At 30.5% G+C, this 27,705-nt stretch overlaps 1 protein-coding gene across 1 annotated transcript in view; it reads left to right on the top strand.

Annotated features, from left to right (window-relative positions):
- The window catches only part of CNKSR2 (connector enhancer of kinase suppressor of Ras 2), a 305,237-nt gene that overhangs the window by 141,105 nt on the left and 136,427 nt on the right, over nucleotides 1-27,705 (top strand). The window contains 3 exon segments of the mRNA XM_074300934.1: nucleotides 7,510-7,629; nucleotides 12,145-12,204; nucleotides 16,198-16,266. Coding sequence (XP_074157035.1) covers nucleotides 7,510-7,629; nucleotides 12,145-12,204; nucleotides 16,198-16,266 — 249 coding nt within the window.

Here is a 27,705-nt window from a genome sequence, read left to right as displayed (position 1 = left end):
TATCCTTAGACAGTCTACACGCCTTTTGGATGGCACTAATTGTTAGTTCATACTGACTAGGAATATATCTCTACAACTTCTATCCAATTACAACTGGTTTTACAATTGAGGGAAGGGGAACAAGGGAAGGGAAAAATGCTTGTCAATCTTCAACTTAACAATATCTCAAATGTTTGCAATCATATTTCCCTTAAACATCCTTATATATCATATTCCCCTATCTTTATGTATCATTATTATATACAAATCTATTTTCCCCTCTAGGCATTAGCTCAGTTCTTTCAGCTAGTCTTCAAGAGATATTGCTCTACTTCCTCAGTATCTTGGGCCTTATTCTCTGGTCCAGCAATTCTTAACATTTTTGTGTGTCATGTACCTTTTTGATAGTACAATGAAGTTTGTGAATCCCTTCTCAGAATAATTCAATAAATAACATACATAGGATCATAAAAGGAACTGATTACATTGAAATAGTTATACAAATATATAAAAAACCATGAATGATAGATTAAGAAGTTTTGCTCTAAACTAACCCATTTTGTCAGTGTTCCTATCCATTACTGGATAAAAGATTGCAAATGCACTCTATGGAAACTATCATTTGCCTCAGTCTGGAAAATCCATTATTACTTTGATATGAATACTTATTCCACTGACACAGATTGAAATCATTTCTGTCTTAGTAGACAAACTTCATGAGTCATGATCAAGTTGTGGGTACATTTTTTTCATTTTTAAGTTTTCACTTGGGGACCAGTCTTTCTACTGATTAACCTCCCCATACCAATAAAAGGCAATATTTAAACAACAGAAGTATAATTCATTGTGGAGCTTTTATCTCTTGGTAGGATCTGTCAAAGCCTGCATTCTGTTGGTGTAAGTGGCATATTCTGGAATTGAGAAATCAGAGTATATCTTTAGGTGATGGTACATGATTTCACTAAAAGTCCCGGCAAGTATCCTGAAGAATTATGTAAACAGAAGAGAGATTGATGCTCATTGGTAGCATGAATCTCTTGGTGTTCTCAGTTGAGGCCATCATTGTGCTAATTCTGATAAGCTCTATAATACTATCATACTTCTTTATTGAAATCCATTATCACTGAAAAGACTTAGCCATCCACAGCAGAATGAAAAAGTACATGAAAATATTCATTTCCTGGATAATAACATGCCACTTCATGGACATACTACTTTGTTAATAAATCAGGACATATAGATCTTGGAAATATAGCATAGAAGAATAATGACCTGGGTTGGTCTATAATTAAATAAAATTGAATTGGTTTATTTTATTAAACTTCAGTTTTAATACCAACCTACTTGATTTCATGAAATCTTTCTGTCTTACTACAAATGGTTTCATGGTGATGTTATATGTGTATATCTGCATATCACAGAAAATTATGATCTTGCAAGAATCAAACTTGTCATAGATCTAAAAGAGAATGGAAAGCTGCACGGAACATGTAAGATATTGTCAGCATCTTAGTAGCAATGAATTCTTGTGTGAACCATTTAATGATAACAACAAAAAATGACAGATGGATAACCTGAGTGCTGCTCTAATAGCCATACCTATTAAATGTCTTAGAGAAAGACTTCTGGCACGTGTGATGGTTAGTTTTTAGGAAATTTGGGGAAAGACATGAATATGAATCATCCAAGATAAGAAGGTTTTAACCAGTGACATTGTGCACTATAGAGGGAATATTCATGCAGGGGAAAGCCTGTAAATGATTAAAGTGAGTTAGATATAAGAAGTGGCATAAAAGACATTTTTAAAAATATAAATGAGCAGAAAAAATTTGTCAGCCATGTAACAATAATGAAAGGTATGAGATGAAGAGTCCAAGTGGTATATTGGTATTAATCTATCAATCACTGAACAAACACTTATTAAGCATCTGGGATGTGCCAGGTACTCTGTATTGTGAGAAGGAGCTGCTTTGAGTTGATAGAATGAAGAAACATTGTTTAATTTCAAATGAGGCTCATAGAAATTTAAACTTGAAAGAGATGTACAGAAATCATTTTTTTTTTCTTTTTCTCTAGAAAAACAACTTCATTTCTCATTTGAGTAAAATAAAGGTAGAAACTGTATTGGACAGCTCCCTTAGTCTCTCTAGTATCAATGAGTTGAAAAATGAAGATTTTTGAGGTTTGATTATCTAAGTTTTTTGTTGAATTTACTATTAATTAGGAAGAAAATTTAATCTAAAAGATTTTAACAAAATTTTATTTAAATATATATGTATATACTTTGTATATATATATGTATATATATGTATATACATATATATATATACTTTTGTTGCTTTCAGATACTGATAAGACAAACTGCTAATAAAATGTTCCCAATTCAAAATCTTGATTTATCTCAGAGATTTAATTTTAGATTAAATTGCATTTCATTTCTAATCCAGTGTAAAGTGACTAGACATTTTAGGCTTCCTTATCACCTAATGCTATATTCCTCCCAAAGCTTTGAATTTTAACATTCTACTCCAGACTGGCAACCTGCTGTCCTTCTCCTTCTTCTGCTCCTCATTCCCAGTGAACTTACTTGACATTTTGTTTTCATGTCCTCCGATTCTCTCAGCTCCTCCACATTCTTTCAATATCACCCTACATTCTGAGTTCATTTGGTGTCATACCTGGATTAAGCATCAATGAGATTAATCCTTCTAACGCCTAAATTTATCCTTGGCAAACTTTAGAATTGATTTTGGCTTAAAAAGCAAAAACAAAGCAAAAAACATTTTCATGTCTTTGAAGATTGTAACCAGGTCATTCATGAATATTTTCTTGTCCGAACTAAATAAATCCAAGTCCACTTTTTCTTTGATATTTTTCTCTGAAATATCTTTGTTACTCTTCCTTGAACTATTATTTCATGGCTTTTTATGACCAAATTTTGTCATGACTCACTAATGATAATATGATTAAAGTGGATTATAATGGAAGGAATATTTTCAGGCTCTTGTAGTTCATTATATTTTTATGGTGTCTATAATGCCACTGTTTTGTTTCACCAATGGCAATGTATTATCTACTCATGTTCTGCTTACAATTACAAACGATTGGTATACAGGAATCTTTTAGGTTAACTATGTCCCCTTCAAGCTTTAAGTCTAATTAGTATCATTGATTAACAGTACAGAGGTGTGATGACCACATTAGCACCCTGGATACCTTAGAATCAGCCAGAGTCAGGATAAGCAAAAGTCTTTATTCTTGGTCTTTAGCAGTAGAAATGAAGGGAATGGACACGTAGGATCTCCTTGATCTCACCTCTTCATCTGCGGCCCAGAAATCGCCCTGGCTAGTCTTATTCTTCCCCCTGTCCCTCCTACAATTCTCTGTATACACCAAATGATTGGGCCAGCACAGGATAGTGGGAAGGGCCATTTTCCAAGCATATTCTTATAGAATATTGTCCAATTGGTAATTAGCCCCAAGTGCTTGGTTATCCCGACCTCAGTGCATTAACTCAAGAGTTTCAGCCCTTTACACAGAAGTAAAAGTTTACACAGACCAAGCTAAATTTTTTTAATCTAAAAGAGTGGGTGTCACAGTGCTTATTCCTTATATCCCCCTTATATCATTCATTATCACTTTAATTTTTTTTCTTTAAAATCCCATTTTATCTTAGCCTGAGAAGTCATGATGCTTCTCACCTTTAGAATGAACAAGATAAAGAGAGATAACATAAGTTAGAAATAATTTTTAAAGCTAAGTTCTTATTATCTGTTAACCAATAATTTTGAGGATAGATAGGTGGTACTGGATCTGTAGTCCTTCCTGAGTTCAAATCAGGCCTCAGATTCTTACTAGCTATGTAACCCTGGACAAGTCACTTTACCATGTTTGCCTCAGTTTCCTCATTTGTAAAATGAGCCAAAGAAGGAAATGGAAAATCACTACAATATCTTTTCCAAGAAAACCCCAAATAAGGTCACAAAGAATCAAACACTACTGAAACCATTGAACAAATAACACTAATTAATACCATATAATGACTGTGAAATATTTAAACTAAATTGATCACAAAGTAATATTAAAACTGCTCTCACAATAGTCATCTTCTACATTTGATCAGTTTCTTAGTCATCTTTGGAAACTACAGTTTGACAACTGATGTTTCCTAGTAACAGACCTTATGCCATTCTTCTTTTGAATACCATGTCAGGTTCCAAAACAGGGATTCTCCACTTATATTCTTCCTTAAACTTAGATCTCAGTACATTAATGTGCTAAGATCAAGAGATTACTTTCACCTACAAGGAACCAATAATCCAGAACTGCCAACTTACTTGGTATTACTGCACTTTTCATGCAGTCTTTTCAAAATGCCATCATCACATTCTTGAATTGAAATGCCTTACCTTGGTTATAGAGTTACCAGTATTAAATCAATAAATAACCATTTATTAAACACCTACTCTGAGCAAGGCAATGTGCTAAATGCTGAAGATAGAAAACATCAGTGCATGAATTGCTGCCCTCAAGAGCTCAAGTTCTGCAGATGTAAACACACACACATTTACATAGACACACATCTATATATGTATATAAATACACATACAGACACACACACACACACACATATATATGTTTGTACATCTATATAAAATCTATAAAAAATAAACACAATGTAATTTAGCCAGAGGCTAGGAAGGGGGTTGCACTAACAGCCTGAGGAATCATGAACCATAGTACTTGACCAGAATCTTAAAGCACCTAGAAATCTTAAGAGGTAGAGGTAAAGAAGAAATATATTTTTGGCATGAGTGTAATTCTAAATGTAATTGTTAAGAGGCCCTATAATAATTACACTCTGTGTGTCACCTGAAGACTATAATCACTTATTTATAATATAGATTTAGTAGTTTTTAAAATAAAATGAAATTCACCAAAAAATTAGAATTTCTTTAAATTAGTGGTTTTGACTTCAATTTCTACATTACTTTTTTTCCCTATTCATTAAAAACCATTTAATCAATGAACCAATCAAGTTACATTTATTATTTCATATTATCAATATTATTATTATTATTATTATTATTTGTTAAGTTCATTTGAAACAGCTCATAAATTTGTTGTAAGGATCAAATTATATATATATATGTATGTATGTATGTGTGTATATATATGTATGTGTATACATATATATGTTCAAAATACTCTGTAAACTTTAAACACTGTATACAATACGAAATTTAAAAAGTTGATTTTTAAATTAATTTGAGTAAACTTGGTTTTCAAAAAATATATGATGAAACATCTCCCTCAATTAGGTACAGATTTTGGGGTAAAGAATCACTTCTACTGTCAACAAGGTTTTTTGTTAATCACTTTTCCTTAAATATTTTTCATTATTAAAAGAAAGGGTTGCCACAGCAGCAGCAACAACAAAAATAGAGCTGGGGTTCCCTAGCACAGAATGGAAGAGTGGAGAAGTAGAAAAAATAGGAACTGCATATGGAAATAGGAACTGACTTAAATAGGGTGAAAGTATAGGCAAGTCTTGGATTAAAAGGGTTTTTTCATAGGCATGATGAATTTTTGAGTCATATGGACTGAAAGAGGGAATTAGGAATTTATTGATAGCCATGAGGCCGGGAAACTATCAAATATGAGGAACTGAAAATCTCTTCAAAGTTCTGATTATAATATTGGTGTAAAACTGCCTCTGACTTCAGAGGTCTTTTCTCTTACAGAGAGCTCCTTCAGTTGACTTAGTTGCCTAGGAGCAATTATGTGACAGCATGGATAGAGTATTGGCTCTTGAATCAGACACACTTAAATTCAAATCCCATCTCAGACACTTATTAGATTGGTGATCTTGAATCAATACTTAACCTCTTTTGCCTCAGTTTCCTCAAATGTAAAATGGAAATAATAAAAATGGAAAAAATACCCTTTATGATTGTTAAGGCACCATGTAACATAGTGTAACACTGTGTAACATAGATTAGAGGGCTTTAGTATCTTTTGAGCCAGTATTATGCAATAACCCCCAAATTTCTACTATTTCTATTTTTACATCTTTTCACTTAGGAAAGTTGAATCACATGTTTTAACTTTTGCTCAGTCAAACTATATAATACTGTAGATCAAATATAATAGTTATAAAAGTGCTTTGTTTAGTGCCTGTTACAAGGTAGGTATTGTATAAATGTTTCTTTTCTTTCCAACTTCAGCCAAGGCTCAAATCTATTTGAAACATTTTTTTATTGCCCTCGAATTTTTATTGGGTTTATAGAGAGCTATTTCAAATTATGATAAGTGACATAGGATGCAACAAAACTCTTTTTGATCTAGTCTTTTTAGAGGGAAAAATGTTAATTGTTGTACAACAGAACTTAAAACAATTATTTGTAAGATAAATTGCACTCTATCCCAGCATTCATCCATCATAGTTAAAATCTAGTTTTAAGACACTGTGGTCCATCCTACTCACTTAAATTTAAATATATGGTTGCAAAGTCTCTATGAAATATATGAATATGTTACTGTCTTTTTCCCTATTTTGATATGCCTTAATTTGATTAAAGCCAAAATGTTATTGCAGTATTAATTTGAAATCAATCCTACAAATTGATTAGACTACATGGAAGAATAACTATAAAGATTAATTCTAATTAACTTGGTAAAATTCCATGGGTATTTACATATAAATATTTCAGAAGATTCTGTTCATTTAATTTTTAAATTAACTGTCATAAATTGGTTCTCTTATTTTGGATTTTGGATATTTTGGTATATTTTCCAAAATGATGATCTTCCCTCTAACATTAAGAAATCTATCTTGGGTAAATTAGAGTACTATACAGTGTGACTGAGAAAAAATTAAAATCTATGATTCAACCTTCTTAGGGGAAAAAATATAAAAACAGAAATAATATAAATCTGGGGGCTATTGCATGACACTGGCCCAAAGGGTAGTAAATACCCACAATCAATGTTACACCATATTACATGCCTTAAGCAAATATCTCATTATTGTTATTATTTTTTTTTACTATTTTTATCTTTGGATAAAACTTCCTGGTCATGTAGTTATCAAAGGGAATGAGAGGATTCATAAATTTTACTAGTTAAATTGGCATTGAGTTTTAAGATCAATAAATTTATTTTGCAGGTATTATTTTTTAAAAAAAACTTATTATACAGGATACTTAGAATGCAACATTTTTGACTGCCTTCTAAGTAGAGGAAAGATTAATTAGCTGAGGAGCTGAGTTTATCTTGTAAAACTGCCAATGATCCTTTTTTATGTTGTTTTATGCTGTGTAATGACATAATGTACACTCTGTTCTCACTGCATAAATTTATTAAGAAACAATATGACTTCAAAAGGTAATAAAGGATGGGTGTATATCACGGGCTATCTTTTCTTGATTCTTGTTTCTCTTGAAAAAAAAAATCAACCAGGTAGGCAATTATATGATATGTTTTATCTTTATTTGGAATATTTATCCTAATCTGTCTTTTTGCTTTCAGTGTAAAACTCTTTCTGGAGTCTGTGACCACATTATCTCCCTTTCATCTGATCCCCTGGTTTCACAGTCTGCCCACTTGGAAGTAATCCAGCTAGCAAACATCAAGCCAAGTGAAGGGCTGGTAAGAAGTACGCAGTTTATTAAAACACCATCCTACATGAGCAATTAGTTAATACTTTTGGTAAAAAGTCTTCAGCATGGATTTCTGTCAATTATAAGAGAAACAGAACAAGAGTAGTGGAATTGAGATAACAGGAGTCATACAAGACACCCTCTGAAGATGAAAGGGAAGAGAGATTGACTTGATATTTAGATTTTCCCAGTTTAAATCATTGAGGCCAGGCATTATGTTGAGTGCTGGGAAAATGTTTAGAGGAAGGGATAGAAAGTTTTGGAAAAAAAATAGCTTTTTCATATTGCTCTAACACCAAAAGGCTGAATTAAGGCAAATGAACCTATATAAATAAATAGAATAATGGTAGCAGTACATATAGGTATGTGTTTGTTTTATTTTTAACCTGCCCAATCTACTTCAAGATATTAAACTTAATCACTTAACACTCTTTTGGGGTATGTAGTCAAGTGTTGATTTCCAAGGCAACTAACACTTAGTCAGCACAATGTCCCAAGGCAGCCTAATATATTTTTAAATAGCTCCAGCTTTAAGAATCTCCTTACATCAAGCTGAAAATTTGCTTCTTTACAACTTTTACAAGTTCTTATCCTAGGCACAAAGACCTATTTTTGAAATATTTAGATACCACAATTATTTTATTTTGTAATCTAATTTTATTTTATTTTATACATTTAAAAACATAATTTTGAAGAGTAGTCTAGCAGATTTGAGAAAGTAAACTTCAGCAGCCTTCTATAAGGGTAAATACATAAAACACATAAAAGGATAAGACAAAAGATCTCAGGATTAGGCTAGTAGTATGACTTAACCATTTGATTGACATGTGTTTGCTTGGGCTGTTCCTAGACACCTGAGAATTGGATAAAGAATAATGGAAGCAGAAAATAAGTTTACCATACTAGACAGAAATGAAAAGGAAAACTTTTGAGAAAGAGAAAAAAGAGAAATTAGGGTCTTGATCTTCTGTGCAAGGATAAGAAGAATTATCAGATTCACATCAGTCCTAGAAACAGAACCATTTAAAGGGATTTTCTGATACAAGTAATGCTATTGGCCACTTTCTCTAAAGTAAATAAGCAAGTCTCCATATGTATTGTAGTAGACTCTCAACTCATGAGTGTCATACTTGAAAGACACAGTAATGGCATATACTAACAGAAAGTGAACAAGAGTGAGGGAAGGAGACACACAGACAAACAGACACCGAAAGAGATGGGGAGAGAGGCAGAAACAAAGACAGAGGAGACAGAGATATTGAAAGAAACAGACAGAGAGATGAAGAGAAAATAGAAGGAATGAAAAGAAAGGAGGGAAAAAAAAGAAAAGAAGGAAGGAAGGAAGGAAGGAAGGAAGGAAGGAAGGAAGGAAGGAAGGAAGGAAGGAAGGAAGGTAGGAAGGAAGTGAGGAAGGAAGGAAGGAAAGAAGAAAGGAAAGAAGGAAGGTAGGTAGGAAGGAAGTGAGGAAGGGAGGAAGGGAGGAAAGGAGGAAGGGAGGAAGGGAGGAAGGAATTCAAATAAGTCAGTTTTGTTTGTTAACAGATTTAATAGTTTGATAAGGAGGGGTGGAATTGATGTATATAATTAAAACAAAGTATTTTTTGATTCTCTGAATATGAATTGATTTGTACTACTTCTGTCTCCCATTTTTACTGGAAAACTGTCTAGGATGAAACTATTTAGCTAGACTTGAGTTTTAAAATAAAAAGTTTTTTAATATTTTCATTTTGCTCCTAAAATATGATATTTAAATTCAAGGTCAATTTCATGCACTGTTATAAAAAAATCCTCTAGCCAAAAGCAAATCTTAACTCTCTAATATGATCAGATTCATCTTTGCTTATTATAGCTATTGGTTTCTGAAGGTCCAAAATCATAAAATAATTACATTTAATGTAAAAATGAAGACTGATTGACCAATTTACCCTGATGTCTTTATTAGATGAGACTGTATCTTAACTACATCAATAGGATATGTAAACTAGGTTTAAACAAGACCCCCAGTTGTGATAGAAAGTTTGTTTAGGTTGGTTAAGGACCTTGGTTATGCCCTGATGAACTTGTATGAAAATAGCAAATTAATTTAGAATCAGAACTTAGAAGGAGAAAGGAAGGGCTGAAGAATACAAGAGCAAAAACTGAACTGGAAAAAAAAAATCAGCAACACAGTGACTACAGGCAACAAGAGAAACTATGGAAAAGAATATGGAGATTAAGGAGTGTCATCAATCCCACAGGCACTTGCAGCAGAAGATTCAAGTTGAAGCCACCAGTTATACTTCTATCATCAAGAAGTTAAAAGGGTTTAAAATACAAAACAAAAAAAGTCTTCTCTCACTCCCAACTTACCCTCTTGGTGCTTATTCATCAATCAACATCATAATATACTCTGCTAACTTCTTCACCTAAATGTTTCCAGGAACCTGTATTTTTCCTCAACAACAAAGATTTCACAGGTTATCTAGGAATAAATATAAAATTAAACTAAGACAGAGAACTCTCTGCCTAAATGTTAGGAATTTTCACCAATTGGGGCTGAACAATTATTGTTGTAATCCTAACTTTTCAAGTAATAGAAACTCCCTCGAATAGCAGAGTAAGGAATTATATAGACCTGAGAAAACATCATAGTATCCCAAATCTTAAAATAAATTGTTGTAACACAGAATATGAGTGATTACATAGAGAATGTATGAGAGAAAGGAGAGAGGGAGAAAAAGCCAAGTTACTCTCCCAGATGCTACCTCACTGTGATACCCTGGTGAAAAGGAGAAAAGGGAAGAGAGTAAACATTTATTTATATAGCACCTACTATAGTCCAAGCACTGTTAGAAATTTTTTATAAATATTACGTCATTTGATGCTCACGAAAACCCTGTGAGGAAGATTTATATCCCCATTTAACAATTGAAGAAACTGAGGCAAACAGCTATACTTTCACGTTTGGAAATTATATTTATATATGTCTCTGTGTTTTATTTGTTTTTTGTCAGAATAGCTAAATACATAGCTTTTATGAAAAATTTTATCTAGAACATTCCCTTTATGCCAATTTTAAGTATTCTTGAAGATTATAATTTCTAAGTAATTGAAAGCATAATCAGTTTATTCAGGTAGGAATCTTAAAACATATTTCTTCAAGAAAAAATTAATTTTAAGTAATAGAATCTTCATGGAGAGAGAAAAAACTATTCTTTCTTTTTCTACTAAAACTTTAATAACCCTGATAATTAAAATAATTTAAAATGAGAATATTTAATTAAAATGTGAAAAGAAGCAAATTTTGAGTTCCTTCTTTTTACATTTTAAATGTTAATAACTTCAATACATTTTTAAAAGATTCATTATCAGCTATACTTTTTATCTTTCCTAACAAGTTCCTCACAAATTTAATGTTCTGCAAAGTCCCTTGGACTCTTTTTTTTTTCCAAAGTTGTTTTTACTATGCATTGTAATTTCATTTCAAAATGAAGCTTATTCAAATGTCCTCACCCATCTTATTTGAGTGGAATTTTACCTTCTCTCTTGTACTAGAGAAAATTATACATTAATAGTTATTTGTCTAAATAGTTCCTTCTTTTTTTTGTTTGTCCAGTCATTTTTCAGTTGTGTATGACTCTTCATGAACCCATTTGGAATTGAGAAAAACCATCCTCTTCTAGGCAATCTTTAATGATTTACTCTAATAGCCTTCAAATAGCATCTAAATTCTATTTAGAAATCAGTACCAAGAAGCTGTGCTTGAAATCTTGAGATTTTTGCAATAGCTTAATGAGCATGTCTTCTGTTCTCAATAGCCTTTGAGAATCTAAGATTCTCTTAATGTTATGATCATTCACTGAAATAGCACTTTTTTAGATATTTACCAGAAATTATGAGTGAAATTTATTGTGCTAAGATACAAGAAAGAAAAAGGATAATAAATATAAATGGCATTGGGAGGTTTCTGATATACCCATTTATCTCTATAATTCAGGCATAACTAAGGAGAAACTAATGTGTTCTTATAAGATTTTATTCTAGTTTCTAAGTACAGTGAGCTGATACAGGACTAGATTTTAGGATCTCCCATTGTCAATTGTTTTTTCAAAGAATGTGAATATCTTTGTAAATAACAGATATTTGTCTCCTCTTATGAGGTACTTATCTTTCTTCCCACAGAAATACCACAATCATACTGCTGGTTTTAAAAAGGCACAGAGAAACCATATAGTGATAATTTTCCAATTTTATCATGAAAAAATGGCATTTATAACAGATGAATCAAGTCAAACAGTTACCTCTGTTAGCATAGAATCTTTTCATATTTGTCCTAGTGAACTCTAGAAACCAAAGTTGTCAGATATAGGGTTCCCTCATCATTTTAATGACAGCAGTGTAGACTTAAGAAGGCATGTGCCAAGTTTGATTTCATTACTGGATTTTTTCCATATGTGAAATTATGTTTTCCATGGAAATTTTCTAAATACTTTAAAATTGGTTTCTGATGATGTATTTTTCTTAGGGCATGTACATTAAATCAACATATGATGGCCTCCATGTAATTACTGGAACCACTGAAAATGTAAGTATTGTAGAATTTGTCTGGGACCATAAACAATTTTTTCCTCTTCTGTCCTTAAATAAATTATTGTGAACTAGAGTCTGCTTTTAAATAATCAAGAGGGTTTTTAGCTATTTTTTCTAATTTAAATCTTTTTTATTTAAATAAAAGATTATAGTATATAACATATATAATATATTATATAAAGAATATAGAATATACTATATAATATAGTAATATAGTATAATAGTAATATAGTAATATAATATAGTAATATAGTACATATAATATAGTAATATAGTATAATATATATAAAGTGTTATAGATTACTGTGACTTAGAAAGTAATAATAACAATTCATCATTGTTAATTCTATAAAATGTATTAATATTGTGGTAAGACATTTATATAGAAAAAATATCAAGTAATTCAAATATCCAAATATAAACTCAAGAAAACATTGTGCAATACATAGTAGAAGTGAATTAGTAATTAGAGGTCAAATAGAAATTTCAAAGGATAGACTTTATTAAAAATTTTTATTGTCTTCTTTATCACTTATCATATTGCTTATTGCAAAGCAGTTTTCCCTAGAAGGTAGTCACCTAGAAGGTGTGTAAATCATAGCCTTAGTTATAACATCAAAAACCAACTCTGGCCCCAGAAACTGGTGTAGTGGTGGTTTTAAAGGTGGAGAGAACACATTAGTTAAGAATCATATCTGTGTAACATCACAGAAAATAACAGAAGAGACATTGCAGAGCCATCATAGAAAGCATCTTTCTGAATTTGAAAAAAAATGTTTGTGTTTGACTAGAAGAATGGTATATTGTGCAAATTGCTTTAAAAAACAAAATATCCAACTTTCTTCTCATGAAACCTCTCAATTAATGATATGAACTTAAAACTGAATATTGAAAACAGTAATTGAATTGCTATAAAATCATATTATACAAGGTATAAATGATAAGACATGGAAATATTTGAACAATTATATATGAAAAATACATAAACATGAAAAAGTAATATAAAAAATAGGATCTTAATAAGACCATAAACTCAGAAAACTAATTTTGGGAAAATGTTGAGGAAAACTATTAACTAGAAATTTTATTATATATGTCTTAAAAATAAGAATTTAATTTCAAAAGACAGTTCTTCCTTAAAAAAGGGGAAAAAATGAAAATATACTATAGTGATTGCATCACCCTGTCAATATTTACACACCTTCTAGGTGACTACCTTCTAGGGGAAACTGCTTTGCAATAAGCAATATGAGTATTTCAAGATCTAAATCCTTTAGAAAAAGTCTTATAACCAGATAAATGGTTTATGGAGAATTTCATGATATTTATGATGAACTAAAATAATTTTCTTTGGACATGCTTGCCACACCACTGAAACAATAGATAAATATAGACTTCTAGGGAATATCACATGTATGTACATATACATATATATATATATATTTACTTCATGAAGATGTATTAAGCTAATTCAAGGATCATTAATCATTTTGTTTCATAGACCCATTTGACAGTTTGATGAAGTCTATGAAGCTCTTAGAATAATTCATTTTAAATGAATAAAATAAAATGTATAAAATTCCAAAGAAGCAACTATATTGAAAGTTATTCAACCATTTTAAAAGGCTAGATTAAGAACTACTGAGCTTATCAAACACAGAAAAAAAAAGTCTGAGTACTATATCTTGAAGAGTTATAAGCAGCCTTCTTTTAGTAAATTCTGAGATTCCCATATAATGAAACTTGGACAGGTGCATACTTTTAAGATTGTGCATTCTGCCAGAGTATTATAATTAGCACTTGATTTTCAAGTAGTAATGATGTTGTATGTATATGCAGTGAACCTCCTGCTATGAAGATACCCTCCACAAATAAACAGATTGGTAGTTCTTTGAAAACTCACAGTTGTGAAAAATTGACTGAAGCTCTAAAGGGCTGGATCATTTACTTTGGTAATATAACCAGTCTATGTCAAAAGCAAGATCTGAACTTAGCTTCCCTTGACATTAAGATCACTTACTTATTAGCTAACTTACATTGTTTCTTTAATGACAAATATGAAGTAGTTACATATTTTCAGTATTATCCAATGAATAATGTCAACAACACTATTCTTTGCAAGTGTTTGATATAGCATATATACAAATTTTCTTGTGCGAATTAAAGCACTTAACTTGGAATCAAACTAACAAAAAAAAACACTTTTTAAATATTAATTACCTAGTTTTTACCTCATAGTTATGGAGGGGAATGGAACCTTATAATTTATTTTCATTCCACAGAGCCTATAAGATTATGAAATTTATTTAAACTGTATTTATTTTCCAGAGCAGGGTTCCATGAAACTTGCTGGGGATAACTGCATCTTTTCCCAGTAATCTATAACTACATTTTAACAATTTCTTCAGTTGTGAATGAAAGCAACAATTATACTGAGAAGTCCACAAATTTCACCAGACTATCAAAGGGTTGTATTATGGGAAACAGAATAAGAATCTCTTTATGGAGATTTGTAGATGAGAGAAAAGTTTGATGAATCCAGTAAAAATGTTATTTTAATTTGTTTTGGTTTAGTTTGCTAATATATTTGAACATTAAATATATGTGAAATAACATTACAAAGTACAGTTTTGAGCTCATCTCAAGGTAAGAACCTAGGTCTGCCTCTTCATTTTAAAATGTATTTTTTCTAGGTTTTTCAGTACTGGTGTTGTTAATGATGCAATAAGTTAGAAATTTAATTATCTCATCTTCAAAGCCTGGGTATTGCTCATGCACTTTTTAAATATTGATTTTCTGAAGTTCATTTGAATTATTTATGCTAAATAATAAGAATAAAAGCATATAAAACACAAAGTTTTAAAATATATGTTGCAGTGAAGAGTTGGAAGGTAGAATGTGTAAGGTTTGTAAACATTAATACTGATTATCATTTTTCTATAAAGAACACTGAGGATCTTATTTATATTTGATTTTAAAAATACTGATGCTTTCTTTTTGCTTCCTGTCAATAACATAAAGTGAATATTTTGCTTAGAGAGAGGGGAAATGGTCAATAAAATCATTTTTAAGAGAATAGTACAGTTATATTTCTATAGTCTGATTAATGAAATGAGTCTTATTTTCATTTTTTTTAAGTAAGAAAGGAAGGTAGTTATGGCAAAAAGAATTCTGACTGTGGGTTAGGAAATGTTAATTTCAAATTTAGTCTTTAACATGCTGTCTGACTGCAGTCAAGTAATTTGACAACCCATTGCGCACATATAAGCAAAATATATCAATTTTTAAAATTATGACGATACTGGCAGTGAACCACAATACTATAACAATTCAATTATACTGAATGTCTTCCCCGGAAGTTGTATAGCCATAATATGATACAAAATCTAAAAGGCAGAGTCACTACAACTTTACCTATTGCCCATTGAAAATACCTGTTCATACATGGTAGATGTTTGATAATTGTAAATCTCTTTGTGAGATCTTTGACACATATGCAATTGGAAGATTTCTTCCTTGAACAACAGTTTCCACCAGAGAAAAATTAGTGAAATATAGAGTATTAGTAAAATACTCTTCTGCTACAGAAGCTGTTACCTCTTTTTAATAATTCGAGCCACTTCTTTGTCAGTCTCCATATAATTTATTCATCTCTTTCGTCAAGAAAACCTGATAACTTTATAAATTAAGCTATTCAAATATAAAAAGGCAGTTGAGTCTATTTTTAACCTCTCACACAAAACTTTACATAAATCTTCACACTGTAATACTTAATGATAGAACTCAATTGTTGTGATTTTTCTCTACAATACATACCCTCTATCCCCCAGATTTCTATGTTGCAGAAGAGTTGATAATCCAAAATGATAGAAAGGGGTCCTTCAGGGAAATGACAACTGTTCTCCAACCTCCTTAAAAATTAATTTTTTTTAATTTGGAAATAAAAGTTATAACACTCATGTTGTCATTTCTTTTATTTTTAATTTAGTCACCTGCAGATCGATGCAAGAAAATCCATGCTGGGGATGAAGTGATTCAAGTCAATCACCAAACTGTGGTATGTATGATTACATTAAGTGTCAGTGGGGGAAAATGATTTTAATATTTGCTAAAACATGAAAAGAACAACAAGGCGGGTTATCAATTCAAAGACAAAAAGAAAATCAAATGATCTCTCCTAATTATGGATAGCTACTTTATTCTTTAAAATTGTTTGATGATATATCAAGCATGGATCATAAGAACATAAAAAATTCTGGTGTTTATAGTCAGGCTTGCCGACTCTCTGGCATATTCAGTCTTTAAATTACAATGGAAGGGGATAACATCAAATGCAAAAAGATGCAAAAGAAATTTTAAAGAGTAATACCATAATATTGTTTGTTTCATACTATAATTTTTGTCCTGGTCTTTTAGAAACCAAATGATGACATACTTGTGCTATTCACAAAATATTCTTTCTTCAGGTGTTTTAATAATTGATTGTTTTTTTCATTTTTAGAAAATAAAAAAATATGATTCTTGATCAAGATATATCTTTCCATTTGTAATATCCAGTCAGTTCACATTTTGTAAAAATGAATAAATAAATGCATCTTAAACACCAGTAAGAAGTCAATAACAAGAAACAAAAATTAAAATAAAAACCATAGAGTATTAATTCAATAATCCTTATGTCTAAATATATATTTCTTTATTCCTTGGAAGGATTCCATTTATCAAGCCAATCAGTTCTTTAGAGATTATCACAATATGTTGTCATATCTTTGAGTATACTATTGGTATCAGAAACTAACCAGAAGAAAAACTCATTTGGAAAACTAGAAAACTTTTAATCACCACATTGTAAAGAAGGAATAAGGCATAGTTAATATTTCTCAGTAGTTCATATCTCCTGGGTAAGCCAACCCATTTAGCTTTCACTTGAGAAACTGAGAGTCTATGTGATGTTACAAAGGCATCTAGACACTAATAATTAAAGTCATGGTATTTTCTTTGATGTGCTCATTATCCAAGTACAGTAAAAGTTAATAAAAGCTTAAAAAGTGAAGTCTGTGGGTGTGAGGAGGGGACTGAATAGTACAGAAGATTGCTGATAGACAAAACCTTTCACATGGAAATTGCAAATCTTTTACTGGCTGGAAAACTGTCTCACTCACTAATATAGGAAATGCCTACACAGACTGGAGCTTCATATCTTCTGCTTTGTGGGTGTGAAAGCATGGAGCAGGATAGAAAACAGCTTTCCCAATAGAAAGTCAAGAGTTAGTCCTCAGGGAGAAAACCAAATATTTGGAAAATTACTTCTCAATCAAACCAAACATCAACTTCTGGGATCTTCTTCAGAATATGCTCAGGGTGGCAAAAAAAAGTCTCTCCATGAGTGATTTCCTGCTTTGTCCATTCCTTAGAATGCCCATAATTATTCTCCTTTTTTAAACTTATTTTTCTAACAAGTATAAACTATTGTTGAGTGAGTGTCGTGAATGGAATCTGGAAGGGTTGAAATTGATAAGGAGCAATGCTTGCACTATTTTGCTTAAGAGTTAATGAAAATAGTAATGTATTGTGTCTATTACAAAATACACAAGTGTTTCAGAAACATCTTTGAATGAATTAGAAAAATAAGAGAAGATTGGCCATTTGGAAATAATTCAGTGAAGATTAGATTTTTGATGAAGCTGAATTGTTTACAATTTGTGAATGTTTGTATATCACAAGAAGCAGAAAGAATAATCTAGAAAATATTTTCTGGAGCTCAGAAAACTTAAATCTCAGTGCTGGTTCTATTGCCTTGATAATAGCATATAATTAAATAAGTGATTAAATATCTCTAGACCAGAGTTTACTCATTTAATACCCTAACTCTCATTGCAAGAATAAGATCAAGGAAAGGTAAATTTGGGAAGGCAGGCAAAAACAAAGGTAAAAAAAGGGAAGAGAAAAAAATTAAATGGAAACTGGGAATGAACTTAACTGAGGAGACTATTCATCAAAAGACAATAGCTTTGAAATCAAGAGGGAAATTAGATATCATTTAATCCAATCCCTTCATTAGCAAAAGAAGGAACTAAAACCTAGAGAAATTAAGCATCTTGCTCAAAGGACATAGGTAATAAGAGACAGACCTTGGATTTGAATTCAGGTCCCATGACCTCCATTTTCTCCATTTCTACTCTTCTTCCCATTGCACCACATGATACTAAATCTAGAAATATCTTTAACGTGTGACTAATGGATGATATTGCCATTTGATTCTTGATTTCAGCAGCAAAGTCTGCTGGAACTTCTTCACTTGCCATTATCCACCATCTTCATCTTACTCTCATTTGGAGACAGAGACAAATGTGCCACTTAGGAAATTGCTTGGGAAAGCCAAAATTTGGTTTATATATTACAGAGGAAAAATATATATCTTTTAAATGCACAAAAGTACTTGAACAAAGATATGATATCAAAAATACATTTCTTAATGTTAATTGTTCTGATTAATACATATTGAAGCAGAAAGTTGATAATGCTTATTTCACAATTTATATATAGACAACTTTCACATTCCTATATGATATTATTGATATCCTCAAACTTACTTCTTGCTAATTTACTTCTAGAATGGAAGCTCTATGAGAGCAAGGGTTGTGTCGCCTTTAAATTTTCTCTCTCTCCCTTCAAAGTGTTCTTTCAGTAAGTGCTTAATAATATAAGAAACTGAATCGTTGAATGCTTGTCTACATTTTGTTTTTTATAGTTTTACACACCTCCTGTATTGTGCAAGAACAAAAAGAAAGGGAGATTTTAAAAATTGATTTCTATCCTGGTTTGCAGCTCTAATGAAAAACATGGTGGAGACTTATTTAAATGAAGTTGTTAAAGTATATTTTACAATTACTCTTTCCATTTTCATGCCCAGTTCTAATGGATAATAGACTTGGCTCTATGTTTTGTCAAGATACTTATATTAAATTACAATATATTAAAAAATCAAAATGTATACTTAATTGAAGCTCTTTATATCTATTAAGCATAATACTGAAACCTTGTCATTGTTATTATATTCTAACTTTAAAAAGAAAAAATGTTAATCCTCCAATAAAACAAACCTTTATAGTTCCCAAATCACTGTGTAAAATGTGGGGTTTTTCTTCTTTTAAAATATACCATGAAAGGATATGACATAATGTTTCACCCCAAAGTCTGAGAAAGTTGTATGAATCAGAGAATAATTTAAAATTAATTTTTGGGGTTTCTAGAATTGTGCTTTTAAGTTGTCTAGTATAAATGTTTGCTTCTAGTTTGGGTGTTTTTGTGTTTTTTTTTTTAACTTAAACTTTCTTCTTTGAAATGGAAACATGAAATTAAATCTCTTTTATGCTTCTTTTAAAAATTAAATTTGACTTTTGAGTTTTCAAAGCAGCAATTTCACATCCATAGAAAGCTGTTAATACCCCAAATAAAAGAAAGAAAAAAGGGTGTGCAAATAGCTAATTTAAGGAGACCAGAACCTTCATGTACTGCAGGCATTTCTAAAACTCCGACTACTGAGTCTTGTACTGTACAAAAATATCACCACCTCTTGGTTTGGACAAACTACCCTAATCATACTTTCATAATTTTTTAGTAAATAAGAATATTTATACATAATAAAATTCTTTGTTGAGTATTTGAAAAATAAGAATTCATAAATTTCAACATTGTAAATGCCATGTTCTGTTTCTTTAACCATAAGTTCTGTCCATATAACTTTCTTAACTAAATCAAGTGTTCGGAAAATTTCCTCTTTTTACTATTAAGTAATAACAATATTATTATTACTCATTATACATACATGTATGTACATATATATACAAGCATATACATATGTGCATATGCATGATTATGTGTATGTAAATCTATGTTTATGTGTTTGTGTAAACATACATTCATATATACAAAGATCTATATATTCATAAAATAGCATCTACTATCCAGTGAAAGAGCCAATACTTTCATCTATGGATTAACAATCCTTGGCTCCCAATAAATTGAATGTAGATAGTCAAGGACTTTCCAGAAGATGCCAGCAGAATTTGGATTCTATTTTATCAGCTGAATGAGAAAAAAGTTCAGTTTCTCCTCTTTGATTCCCTTTCGCCCAGCTCCTTTAAAGATTAGGAAGTTGACCAGAAGTTGGCAGGGAGAAAGATGAAGACAACAGAGTACTGAGCAGAGTTTGAAGTTGGGTGGTAGGATGGTGACCAGTTTCTTCTTGGCAAATTCATTTCTACTATAGTAACTGAAAATTGTATTCAAATTATTTTAGATTATTATCTGTTAGGGTTTTTTTTGTAAACCATAAACATTCTTTTAATAATGTTTTATTCTTAACTTAGTATCTTTGAAGGTATTATGTGAAAAGGGGTAATTTTTTGGATCAAAAGCTGAAATATGTTTTAATACAATTACATTTACTCAGGGATCCCATTTATTCCTTTTTATCTCATCACTCATGGTACTGTATGATTCAATTCCTATGAGATTGTTAGATATAATCTTTCTGATTACCCATCTTAGAAGCAGGGCAATTCATAGCAAGTAGAATTCATGAATGCTTGAAGACTTAATATTAATCTCCTTAATTTACTGTTTAGGCTATATGTAAATCCTTGACTTTTAATTAATTTGTAGTTATTCATAAAACTTCAATGTGAATTAGTAATAGTATCTCAGGATTTTATATTAGAATCACTGGGGAATAATGTATATTACTTTTTAAAATACTTCTTTTAGTTTAATAGTATATTAATTATGTGACATCTTAAATCATGTACTCTAATGATTAATCTAAATTAGAACTGTTTTTAAAAGTTACCACTCAATCTATTATGATACCTGAACATAATAAAATAGTTTATATAGAAAATGTCATGGCATATATTCTAATACTTAAGATATGTTTGATAGTCTAGCATAAAGATTTTATTAGAAATGTTTCTAGATAGGAGTGATTACTTTTTAAAATATTGCCTAGAATCTTAAAGACTACATATATTAAATATATATGTATATATTTAATATATGTAGTATATATATATATATATAAGTATATATATATATATATATGTGTATATATATATATATATATATATATATATATATATATATATATATATACACCTATATTTATACCTCCAATATTGTCCTTTGACAAACAAAAAGAGAATGGGATAATGACAGTTCACAGAGGAAATAACAGAATTAAGACAGAAAATAGCAGTGGGCAATTATTAGAATACACTGAATATCTGGAATGATAAATGAAAAATAATTGAATTAAAAGTGAACTTAGAGCATCATAAAGGAGAGTTAAATTCAGTAAATAATGGCAGTTACCTTTAGTTCTTTCTAGTTGTCTATAATTCATATCCGTCAACAACATAATTACTGGAATTAATATGGTAAGGGGAATTTTTACAATAATATTTACAGCTTCTCCCTGACATTTTATCTTTCTTTTTTCCTGAATTCCTTCTTATAAATCAAATTGTAGGGGTTTTGTTGTTGTTTAGTTAGGCATATGGTAAATTGGGCATTAGGATGTATTTTCATCTCTAGACTGTCTGAAGATGTGTGGAAATAAAGATTTCTAAGAATAACTATTTTAATCTGTAAAATTTTTTGTACTTATGCAACAATCTATTGAATATTATTGTTTCTTAAAAAAAAATCTTGTGAATCTGGCTAAGCGCATTTTTGTTTTTTTCTTTCTGTTAACAAATATATTTAATGCTTGATAACTCACATTCTTAAGATGCTTGCATCTTTGTTCATTGCTTGAATGTTAACTTTAATAGTAACTTGCCTTTTTTATTTTAGCAAAACTACAAATAATTGTGACAATTCTTGAATATGAGCTTAGTTTTTGGGGGGAGTTTTAGATTATGCTAAAGTATATATAGAAATATATATGCATATATGTGTGTATATGTTCTGCTCTTAGAATTACTAAATGGGAGGCTTTTATGTGAACATATTTTGTTTCTGTTCTTGGAATTAGGGTTAGAGGATATTAGTTTAAAATGGATGAACAAATACATGTATTTTTCCAGGTACAAAATGAATAACATAATAAAAAAGAAATTTGATTTATAAATTCCATATAAGAATAATAATGTTAAAAAATTTATCCTAAGCAAATCTAATTGTTGCCAATTTTAGTTAATGTCTTTTTTTCATTCTTGGGGGGAAAATTACTGGGAGAATATATCTTAATAAAGATTAGTTGCAACTTTATGAAAGGAACAGTTATTATTTTCTCTGGCGTTATGAAAGTTAAACCAAAAAGCTTTTTGAATCTGTCAAATCTTGAATATCTTCGCTTTCACTGTGGTGTATTCTAGCCCTTAATAGAGTTTTTCCATCCTTTAAGTTAGAGTAGCCTGTGCCTTATGTCTAGTAATGAAAGCAAAATAGATTTTAAGCTTTCAGAGTATATTAATTGTGCATACTCTAATAGCAAGAGTGAAACAATTAGATAGATTGATAGATTGATCGATAGATAGATAGATAGATAGATGAATGGTTCATAGATAGGCAGATAGATGATAGGTGGATGGATACTAACATATAAACACTTTTATATGTATGTGCTTATATAATGGATATATATATATGTGTGTGTATATATACATATATATACATATATATATACAAAAATATATCTTGAAATTTAATATATTGAGAGAAATTTATAGGTGTATTTATGTGTGTATTTATGCCATGAATTATACACATACACAACACAGTGTACTATATTTAAAATAGAAGTAGTAAGGAACACAATCATACTGACCTTACTGAAAATATGTGTTAATTTAGTGAGAGAGGCAGACATCTGAACAACCCAAAGAGATCTATCAACAATACAGGTGATGAAAGTTAGTCTATTGAAGGTTTGTCATTGTTTTCTATTACTGGGAAAAAGAAGTATATGGGAAACAATAATGATGAGTAGCTCTCCTTTCCTTCAGTTTTTGTCTTAAAAGCCATCAGAGGATGCCAGTTCAGAGTTGGAACTTTTATAGTTAGATTTACAATAAGGGGGAAAACACTGGCTTTCCATAATGATCATTCTGCATAAAACTGGAGCAATACACTTGAATTTTTTCTTGTGTAAGTATGTATATTCACCACTAGCAGTAGGAGATTGTTATGTCTTCTGCTAAAAGGGGCTTAACTCTTGGTTCCCCTATTCATTTATCTCTTAGAATATGAAAAACTAAAACTATTTTGTATAAATGCAAAATATAATATAATCATAACTTAAAGTTAACTAAACCAGTTCAAAAATGGATGGGAAGGATCCAAATTGATTTTCCTCAATCATTATTCTTTTCAGTTAGAGTGAATGTAGCTTACTTACTTTGTATGTGGGGTCTTTTTTCTAGCATAAAGGAAATTAAATAATTATTTCTTATTTTTATTGTTTTTATACAAATGACTTTCTAATCTTTTCTCAAAGAAATGTTTTTAAGCCTTTTGTTTTGTTGAAATACTAATACTAAATTTTTTTTTCTAAATGTGAATAAATCATGGAGTTCTCGCTAATAATCTTCATTACACAAAATAATTCCTGACTTACCTCTTTCATTGCAATGAATGAATGATTATGGAAGGGGCCAGATAAGGATTCTTCCACATATACTGTAGTTTAATATTCTAGACCTTATTCATTAATATTGTATTGAAAGGAAAAATTAGGCAAATTTCTTAGACTGATAATGCTGATTAAAGTCTTAAAAGTATAAATCATTAAGCATTGTGAGATTTTGGTATTAATAATTTCTTCAGCAAATGCAAGTGTATTATAATTTGTTAGTTTTAAGTTGAAATTTGCATGAAATTTTCTGCACATTAGCTTGTATTGACCAGTTAAAATGTGGTGAGGGGATATACATTGGGAGGAAATGTTGTTTCTATAACACACTTTAAAATTATCTTTGTAAAGTTATAAAGGAACAGAAATGTGCGGAGAATATGTCTTCACTTGGAACATCTGCTACAAACACCATTTACTAGCTTTAGTGGAAGAATTTTATGTTAAGTTATGTTTTTTCATTGTTTTCAAAAGGATCAGGAGGATATTCTTGCAGGGATGAATAATACCAACATAGGTGGCAAGATACATTCCTTTTAACAGTCTTTTTAAAACTTTCATTTCTCAGGATATTTTATCTTCATGTTGGCTACAATTTCTATTATATGTATATTATATATATGTATACATATATATATATGTATACATATATATGTGTATATATATATATGTATATATATATATATATATCTGTCTAGCTTTGTTGATGGCCAATTTTATTCTCTATCCTGTTAATACAGAGAGTGGATCTATGATTTTCCATACATGATCAGAGAATGTTATGTTGCTCTCACATGTATCATAACTTTGAAAAATAATATGTAAGGGGAATGTTCCATAGTGAACTAGACAGAGTTTAGTTTCCTCCATCCATGTCTCCACAGGGGATGTTATGGTACTTTCTAGATTCAAAGTGGGTATTTTAAGCCTTATATAGAAAACAGAATCAGGGAATTAAATATGGGCATTATATTTACCAACTCTTTCTAGGAGCCTCCATTCTTGAAGCATATACTTTTTAAAAGTTTAGTAAGTTTAGTAAAGAATTGAAGAAATATCTTTCTCCCTCCTTTGCAGAGGCTAGGAACTGTGAATATAGAATGTTTAATAAACTGTAGAACAAAGTTGATGTGTGGTTTGGCTTGGTTGAATTCCCTTTTTAAAAAAGAAATTCTTTGTTACAATGAATGGCTTATGGGAAAGTTGTGATAGATATATATTTATAAGTAAAAGAGATGTCAAAACAAAAGCCATACATAAAAGATAAGATTTTTAAGTAATGTTAGGAAAATTTTAGGCATGAACTCTAAACATGATGATAAAGTATATAATCTGTCATTCAAAGACAAGTATAGCTAATTTTGGTGAGATTCATCACTAGAGTATCCACAGTGTGATTAATTTATTAATCATAATCATATTTAAAGACCATCTACTAAGTCAGAGGGGTGCAATCTTTATTACTAGAGGAGGTATCCATAACAAAGAAATATTTCCTGTATTTAACCACTTTTATGATTGAAAAGTTCTTTATACTCATCCAAAAAATTTCTATTTCTTCAACCTGTCTTTTTTATGTTATTCAGTCTTCTTTTTTAAAAATTGCCATTTCATAATAATTTTGTTCATTTATGGACCTCCTTTTTTTCTGTTATGAAAACTTCTGTTTCCTTTTGCAAAGCCATATCATATTAAAAGACCATTGAACTCTTAGGATCTAGTTTTGAGTCTGGATGTTTACTTCCTTTTCAATCTTTGGCAAATCATTTGGCTTCAATCTCCTCCATCTGAAAAATAAGGTATTTCTCAATCTTTCTCTACCTCTAAATCCTATGATCTGTTTAATGTCCTCACAATTGGTGTTTTTGTTCTCCTCAAAGATAACTGTAGATCCCTTTTAATGTGACCTTGATTGTAGACCATGCTTCTAAGAAGCAACTAATGCTTCTTAGTGAAAGAAAACATGAATTTGTCTGCCTTGCATGGACATTTTGCTTTGAGTTCTCTGTTTTTAGTTTCTTTAGCTTTTAGTTGATATTGGAGTATTAACTCATTTTCAACTTGTAATCCAGTATGATACCCCGCAAATTTTTTTCTATCATATTTATGCCTAATTGTTTTCCTTCTTTCTTGTGCTTGTGTAGGATCTGTCCAAAGCAAAATGTTGTTCCTCTTCTCAGCATATAATACTCCATTATTCTTTAGTAAGTTCATCTTCCCTGAATATTAACAGCAGCTGATAGGCAGGCACAGCATTAGACCAAGAATTGTTGTATCAGAGGCTAAGCATAACTTTGTATAAATTAAATGCAGGCTGTTCTTCCAGGGAGAGGATTAGGTGAGATTTTTAAAAATCTTTATTTTAAGGGTTATGACAGAGAATGAAGAATTCCTGGATAAAACTTAAAAAAATAAATTAGCCCATGAAGGAAGTCAGGGAAATAAATGTGGGAAAAGTTAGGAAAACAAAATTTTAATTTCTCTGTAACTCTGTTACACACAATTAACTTTTTTCTTAGAGAAGACTTTTTGAGAAGGAATCAATCAGAATTCCAAGCTTCATGATAAGACAAAGTCAATGTATAGGAAGTAGAAGGTTCAAGGAAACTTATTACTGGTCCAAATAAAAAGGTACTTACTTAGTGATTCTCAGTAGCTTCCATTGAGCAGTACATAAGTACATTATGGGTATGTTCTGTCTTTCTGATGATTATATTTGAAATATGACAAAGAACCCCTCAAACAACAATTCTACTTACTTTTACCTGCTTTTAGTGATTCATGAATCTGCCAAATTACTTGATGATACAAAAGGACTCTGAAGTTCTAGGAAAGGAAAAGTAAGTTCTTGAGCTCACACATGGTACTTTTGTTACATCTTTTAATTGAAGACTGGCATTTGGGAAAAGAAAGGACTACGTACCAACCGATAATCTTTTTTGACAATCCTCTAATTATCAATATTAAATGAAGTAGGAAATAAGGATACACTTGCTCACCAAACATTTTTGCCCCTATAAGGAGGATATTTAATATCCAGTCAGAATTAAAGAGAGAGATCCTAGATATGATAAGGTTTTTAAGTTCCCATTTATGCATGACTGGGTATTTATGATAACCAATCCTTCCTAAAATATAGCAGAAACTCCTTAAGATTCCCTAAAAGCTGAATGATTTCAGCTATGGAGAATTATGCTTAATAACATAAAAACCTCATAGCAATTAAAGTTATGCGAAAATAGAATCAGTTTCATTATAAGGCATTGAGTGTTTATGGGTTGATATATGGAAGGGGGAATGGAGAGGTAATATTGGTTGAGATGTTTGGAAGAATCCAGATAACTCAGATATAGAAAGTGATTGCTATGTGGAATAGAATTTTATACTATATTATTTCCAGAGTGTCTTTCAACTCTGAAATACTTTTCTATGACTCTATAAGTAAAATAAAACATGATTGGTAGGTAATAGCGATGGTCTTCTTAATAGAGCTTAGATCTTGGCCTATAAAAATCGAATTATAGTTTACTAAATTGCTAAAACAGTAGCATATTTTCTGTGAATTAGCATATTCAAATGGTTTTTGCCAGATCATTTGACCCAAATTTTAATTTAAATAATAGATGAAATGTAGAACTTCTAAAATAAATTTGTTTGAAACAGTTTTCAAAAGAAAAGTTCTTGTTATTGTGATCAAAATAACCATCTCTCATTTGCTAAGCTAGTTTCTCACTATGAACACATATTCTTTATGTTCTTTCAGTGTCTGTTCCCCTGTCTTGATTACATTACTATTCCTTCTTGTCGGGAGTCACCAAGGGAAAATCCCTTTTGATGAAACCATACTGACTTTTATCAATTGCC

Source organism: Sminthopsis crassicaudata, chromosome 3 (assembly GCF_048593235.1).
Source record: "Sminthopsis crassicaudata isolate SCR6 chromosome 3, ASM4859323v1, whole genome shotgun sequence".
NCBI lineage: Eukaryota > Metazoa > Chordata > Mammalia > Dasyuromorphia > Dasyuridae > Sminthopsis > Sminthopsis crassicaudata.
Note: the sequence above shows the minus strand (reverse complement) of the source record. Positions and strands in the feature narration are given on the sequence as shown.